The 7,181-nt window shown below is 48.3% G+C and overlaps 1 protein-coding gene across 3 annotated transcripts in view; it reads right to left on the reverse strand.

Moving 5' to 3' along the window:
- BIN2 (bridging integrator 2) overlaps positions 1–3,797 on the reverse strand; it is a 40,251-nt gene extending 36,454 nt beyond the window's left edge. For all 3 annotated transcript variants that reach the window (XM_005570886.4, XM_005570885.4, XM_074006913.1), the window contains exon 1: positions 3,665–3,797. In XM_005570886.4, the coding sequence (XP_005570943.3) occupies positions 3,665–3,745 (81 nt within the window). In that variant the 5' untranslated portion in view covers positions 3,746–3,797. The remainder of the gene's footprint in view (positions 1–3,664) is intronic.
- Between the last annotated feature and the right edge of the window lie 3,384 nt (positions 3,798–7,181).

Raw genomic sequence — 7,181 nt, forward strand, 5'->3', positions numbered from 1 at the left:
TATTTTTAGGATATATGATAAAGTAAGCTTTCCTTAAAAGGTCCTAATATACTTTTTCCAGGCTTTTCTCTGACCACTCCCTGTGCTCCAGCTGAGCTGTATTTCTCACTCCAGACTCCACGCCTTGCTTATGCTGGCATTTCTCAGCTAGAATACTCTCTGACCACTTGTCTGAAAAACTACTAATCGTCTATAATTCCTATTTCAAATTCAGCCTCCACTACAAAACCTCTCGATTCTCCCCAATCCTTTTGTACTCTGAATTCCCATAGACCTGCATCTCTCAGGTCAGTTATTTTATTATTATTTTTTTAACTAGATTGTAAGCTTTTGGCAAAGCAAGAGTGTCTCTTACCCCTAAATTCCCTGCTGGGTCCAGCCCAGTACCCTGAACAAAGGAGTTTTTCTGTAAATATTTGTTGAATTTAACCCTTTGGGATTTAAGCTGAGTAGATGTCAACAGAAGAGAAGACCAACAAAGGAGAGGTAAACAACGTCCCTTCTCAGGGGGATCTGAGAGGTTTGCCACAGAGAAATCACAAACAGATGGTGAAAGCAGTACTATAGTTGGAAACGAGAAGATGTATCATACTAAAAACACACACACACACACACACAAAATAAAGTCAGCTTAAATTCAGTCTCATGTTGAGTTTGGGCGGGAAATGGAAAACAGACCAAGAATGTTTCATCCCTATTGTATTTAATGGTCACCAGACCTCCACTCCCAGCTTTTCAGAGGATGCCTGAACAAAAAGTTTCTCTACTCCTGAGCTTTGCTCCTCAGAGAGGATCAGGAAGTGGGGGAGGCACAGATGTGAGAGTGGCTTATCAGGAACGTTGTAAAGCAGCAGCCTCAGTGAGGTTAGGATTCAGAGGCAGGACACCTGGGTTTCAGTAACATTTCTGCTACCTACCAATCTCTTTTGAGCCTTGTTTCCTTATTTCTAAAACACAGATGTTAGTAACCTGCTTTTAAAGAGTTGAATAGATGAAGGGAGATGACATCGGTAGAATGTTGGCTCTGTAAAGGGAGAGATAATCACTTTATTTTATTTTATTTTATTTTTTTGAGACAGAGTTTCGCTCTTGTTGCCCAAGTTGGAGTACAACGGTGCGATCTCAGCTCACCACAACCTCCGCCTCCTGGGTTCAAGCGATTCTCCTGTCTCAGCCTCCTGAGTAGCTGGGATTACAGACATGCACCACCACACCTGGCTAGTTTTATATTTTTAGGAAAGACAGAGTTTCTCCATGTTGGTCAGGTTGGTCTCGAACTCCCGACCTCAGAAGATCCACCCGCCTGGGCCTCCCAAAGTGCTGGGATTACAGGTGTGAGCCACTGCACCCCGCCGATAATCACTTTTTTATATCCCTGTTTCTGGTCCATAATAGGCGCTTGATATTTGACACATATCGCTATTTGACACATTAGCTATTACTTATTATTCAGAAGATTACATCCAACTGCTTGCAGAAAAAGCAATAAGTGTTGAAAGGAATCCTTTCATTTTAGTGCAAATTTCTCCCTCTTTATCTTGCTCTCAATAACTTCCCAAGACTCAAGGACTGGCTTCAGGCTGACTGAGCTGAGCTCCCTTCCGGCATTCCAGGCCATTCCCACCTTATCCAAGTTCAACCTCTGCCTACCCTTGTGTCTAGTCTAGATTCAGAATATCTTGTTTTCTACATCAACTGGGAATTCCCCATGGCAGATTTGAGTTTGCTCCTCTTTCTCTACTTCCTCAGGGTTCAGGCCAGAAGAAGCTGAGAGGCTGGTTCTCTCTTTGGGAAGTATTTGACTCTGAGTCAAATGTGACTCGTTTTCAACTTAGTGTTCTTACCATATTGAGTTTCATCAAGAGCATCAACCCTCTCATTTTACAGGTGCAAGATCTGAAGCCCAGAGCAAGACACTATTTAGCCAAGGTTTGGAGTCTATGCTTACAAAGGAGTGAAGGCCCAAAGCAAGGTCATAGTGTTGACAAGAGGCCAGATGAAGACAAAAGATGCAAGACTGAAATACAATCAACTGTATGTCTTTTATTTTTATTTATTTATTTATTTTTATTTTTTGAGACAGAGTCTCCCTCTGTTTGAGTGTGGTGGTGTGATCACTGCTGACTGCAGTCTTGATCTCCTAGTCCTCCTACCTTGGCCTCCCAAAGTGCTGGAATTACAGGAGTGAGTCACTGTGCCTGGCTGGTATGTCTTTTTAAAATTACTACTATTCATGAGTGTTTTGTCTTTTAGGGCTTTTGTTTTGTTTTTTTTCAACCACAGTGTGGCCTTCTCCCCTCCAGTACCTCCTGCTCGCCTACACTGTTTCTAGCTAGACCTTCCCATAGGCCCTGCTCTCAGGTCTACCAGATTTGTAAGCCTTCAGAGAGGCTGAAACTAGGATCAAGGTGAAGTTAGGGTAAGTGAAGTAACAAAGTCTGGCAACACAAACTCTTTCCCTTTTCTTCCTCTCTTTCACATGACCTCAAATGATAGAAAAAAACCCTCCCTTCCATTGTGGTCTCTTAAAGTCAGGAGCTACATCTATATTCCATCAGTTTTCTGCTGATAAATCAACTCTGGAGAGCTGGATGCCTTTAAGCCTTCCCAGGGCTCAAACCAGTGCTCCACCTTTAGAAGATAATAGGGATATTTCAGTTGTTAAGCAGAGCTGTTCATCCAAATGCTTCTAAGTCCATCAGCTCTTAGAAAACCAAAACTTCTCCGTTGTAGAAGGTGGGTAGGCTTAATAAAGAGAGAGAAAAAAAGGCAAACCGAAACTCTATCTCAGGTCCTTCTTGTCTCTCTTCCCCCGCTCTTTCTTCTGGCTGACATGTCTTCCCAAACCGCCTTGTCTACTAGAGGGTTGGTAGGTGGAGAGCAGAGGTTCAGGTTAGAAGCAAAGAAAATATTCTGGACAGGTAGAAACAAAAATGCCATCAAAATGTGTAGAGAATGTCCCCATGATCTAGATTGCCAAGCAAGTAATAGATGGGCTATCTAAATGCCAGTTCTGGGGCAGGGCTACCTGGCACTAACCAAGGACACACTCTGAACACAGATGTGGTTCATCACCCTGGGAAGTGTACTCCCCAACGCCAAAGGAAGGGTACAAGAAGCAGATTTGGGCTTCTGCTTACATCAGCCGAAACACCACCCAGAGGCCAGGCAGGGAGAGGTAGGGGGAGAACTATGCAAGATTATTCCAGCCTTCGGTGGGGGGTGCACGCTGGCATCCCGCTGCATCGCTGTCTTTGGGCAAATTGCCCTCTGAGGAAAATTACCCTTCAATTTCATCATCTGTCAAATACCAATCTTGGATTGCTAGCACAAAACTTGATACAAAGGTGGCCACCGCCGTCACTTCCTTTCTTTCACCTTTTCTGGGTCAGCCTGAGGGTTGTCGAAGGTTCTGCCAGAGACTGTTGTCTCCCCAGCTTCCCTCATCCTTGCCCAAGATCGGGTGGCGGTCTCCGACCTCTCTCCAATCTGCCAGTTTTCATGGAAGCCCACTCCTCGCTCCCGTTTCCCTGGGAGAGCGGGAGACCCTTCTCGTCAGCCCAGGCCCTTCGGGGCCCCTGAGCGCCCTGCCCACCCCTGCTGTCCGCCCGGGCTCGGCCTCGGCTCCTGTGGGCCAGACAGACTGCGAGGCCGGGCCACCTACCTTCTCCTGGGCCCTGCTGAACTTCTTCTGCACCTGCTTGGCGAAGAGGCCGGCCGCGCCGCCCGCCTTGCCCTCTGCCATCGTGCCGGCTCCCCGGGGGCCGCCGCCCTGGCCCAGCGCCCTGTGGTTTTCTGAGGCCCCCGAGGAGGAAGTGCGGGCTCCCAGCATGCCTCGCATCCGGCCCTGAGCCACTTTAGGCCGCCCCTGGCCAGCCCTGCGGCCCGCCCCGCGGCCCACCACGATCAGCCCGAGTGGGCCGGCTCCGAGGGGCGGGGCGGGGCCTGCCCTCAGGCAGCGCTCGCTCGAGGCCAGCTTCCGAGCTCCAGCCCCTGCCAAAAACCTCGTCCTCACTGAACCAGATCCTCAGCAGTGGGCCCAGACTCGTTCGCTCCGGAAAGCCAGTTCCCATCACGCTGAGCACTGGAAAGTAACTGCAACCTCAGGGTAGAAAATGGTGTGGGTTCCACTCAGCGAGAGGACCTACCCTATCGAAAACACGTTTAGGTTCTGTGAGTATGCATGCGAGGCCGCCATGTAAAGTGCGTTTCTTGTTCCAGGTGGCGGTGTAGGCGCTAAGCCTGAACTGGTAGGGATAGAGTGCAGAAAGCGGGCAGGACACCCGATCCTGGCTTGAAAGAGAGAAACAGGCCGGACGGACGCAGTGGTTCACGCATGTAATCCCAGCACTTTGGGAGGCCGAGGCGGGTGGATCACCTGAGGTCAGGAGACCAGCCTGACCAATACGGTGAAACCCCGTCTCTACGAAAAATACAAAAGTTAACTGGGCGTGGTGGCGCACGCCTGTAGTCCCAGCTACTCGAGAGGCTGATACAGGAGAATTGTTTGAACCCGGGAGGCGGAGGTTGCAGTGAGCCGAAATCGCGCCACTGCACTCCAGCCTGGGCGACAGAGCGACACTCCGTCTGAAAAAAAAAAGAAAGGGAGGAACAACTAAGCTGGAGATAGAAACAGGGTAGGGGGCTAGTTCTTAGGCAAGGGAATGATCGCATTGAAAAAAGGCTGAGGAGGATAGTATGGACGCCCGTGCCGGGGATGAAGAGCAAGTTTTTCTAGTTGGAGTACAGTGTACTGGATGGATGCAGAATGTGAGAATGTGAACACAGACAGATTGTGCAAATTGGGGTGGGGCTGTTGAGATGACAACTATTGTTTCTCTAGGGAGAAGTTCTCCAAAAAATTCCTCCCTGACCTGTTTGAGGGGATAGCTGGAGATTAGGACACTAGGCGTGGAGGAACCACGTACTCAGATTTTACAGTGCAGGTAAAATTTCTTCAAGGAAGGGAAGAAGGTCAAAATAACACTTCCTAAAGAGTGGGGTGGGGGGGGGAGCTGGGGGCCTGACACAAAATTAAAGGCCCTTGTATGCTATTGTGTTCCTCTTCTTTCTCCAAAACAGTCATTACTGCACTCAAGATCAACTGTGTAGCAGGCATTGCTGGGTGTTCTGAAACCAAGGATGAATAAAATGCAATCCCTGACCTTAAGATGCTTAATCATGTCTGGCCAGGCACCATGTCTCACACCTGTAATCCCAACACTTTAGGAGGCCAGGGCAGGCAGATTGCTTGAGTCCAGGAGTTTGAGACTAGACTGGGCAACATAGCAAGACTTTGTCTCTGCTAAAAATACAAAAATTAATTGGGCATGGTGGCACACACCTGTAGTCCCAGCTACCAGGGAGGCCGAGGTGGTAGGATCACCCGAACCAAGGGAGGTAGAGGCTGCGGTGAACCCTGATGGTGCCACTGCATTCCAGCCTGGGCAAAATGTGAGACCCTTTCTCAGTAAATAAAAAATAAATATTAATAAATACAAATAAATACATAAATAAAGATGCTTAAAGTCTGGAGGTGGAGATAGGTGGGTAATCAGGTGATTATAATGTAATGTGCTTAATTCATTTGTAGAGATGGATACAAAATTTTCTGGCAATAGGTGATTAGGGTTTGTTTGTTTGGAGACAGGGTCTTGCTTTGTTGCCCAGGCTGGAGTGCAGCAGTGCCATCAGGGCTCACTGCAGCCTCTACCTCCCAGGCCCAAGTGATCCTCTCACCTCAGCCTTCCGAGTAGCTGGGACTAAGGTGCGTGCATGCCACCACTCCTGGCTACCCAGGCTGATCTGGAACTCTTGAGCTCAAGCAATCCACCCGCCTCAGCCTCCCAAAGTGCTGGGATTACAGGTATGAACCACCGTGCCCTGCCAGGCAATTAGGGTTTATTCTGGATATTAGCTTTGGTGATGCCCTGGAAGAGGCAGGGTGACAAAAATGGAAGGTCTTGATGTTGGATGGGGAGAAGTGGGGAGAAGCATGGAGAATAGCAGTACTGCGGGAACACTGAGGGGAGATGGCAATGCTAACAGTTGTGTCACTGGCAGAAGGAGGCCAATACCTGTGTCCCTGCCAGGACTATATGGCATCCTCAGCAATGCAACCCAGCCACTGTCTCCTAAGAAACTCTGTTTAGTGCCAATATCTTGCAAACTGAAATTGATGGTCTCCAAATTATGTAGTGTTAGAGAAGAAACAACCTTTAGAAGTTAATTAGATAGGGAAATTCAGTCACAGAAAGGGCTGATGACTTGCCCACAGTCACCCAGCTCCTCAGTGGTGGAACTGTGATGGCAACAGACTCAGCCTCTTATAGCACACGGAGTGTTCTAGAGGCCTCTGCTGAGCCTGCCAATTCCAGGGTCTGTCGCAGCCAGTTTCTCCTTCTGTAATGTTTAATATCCTAGTCCCTTTTGTCTGGTCTTCAGTGATTGACATGAAAAACTGCTTCTCATCCTTTTTAGCCTTCCCCTTTCAGTTCCCCCTTTGCTTTCTCATAGGCCACTCTAACAGACTGAGCCCTGGCCAGGATACAGCAGAATTATCAGTTTCCCAGTTCTCTGTGGTTTATAGAACCCTGGATCCGGTTGCCTATTTTAGTCCCAGCCTTGAAGTGCTGATTCACACTTAGCTTGAGGCCCTATGTTGTTGTCGCCTCTTCCTTTCTGTTCTGCCTCTTCCCCTCAACCCTTTCCTTTCTTTGTTTAGTATTTTCTCTTCTGTCCTTTTTTCTATTCTTAGCTCTCCAGTCTCCTTTTTTTTTTTTTGAGACAGAATCTCACTCTGTTGCCCAGGCTGGAATGCAGTGGCGCAATCTTGGCTCACTGCAGCCTCCACCTTCCAGGCCCAAGCAATTTTCTCCAGTCTCCTTTCTAATTTGTCACTTTCTTAGTCTGCTGGTATCTGCCCTGCCTCCTAATCTTACACTTTTATCTCTGGTGTATCCTAGTAGTTGCCATCACCCAGAAACTTGGAGTGGGCACTCGTTTTAGGCACTAAAGGGGGAAACAAAAGAAGGATGAACCCACGGTCTACCTGGGAAAGTTAGGGCACATTCAGTCACTCAGGAACTTTTTTTGTTTGTTTGTTTTGAGACAGAATCTTGCTTTGTTGCCCAGGCTAGAGTGCAGTGGCACGACCTCGGCTCACTGCAACCTCCGCCTCC

This window comes from Macaca fascicularis, chromosome 11 (assembly GCF_037993035.2).
Source record: "Macaca fascicularis isolate 582-1 chromosome 11, T2T-MFA8v1.1".
In the NCBI taxonomy this organism is placed as follows: Eukaryota; Metazoa; Chordata; class Mammalia; order Primates; family Cercopithecidae; genus Macaca; species Macaca fascicularis.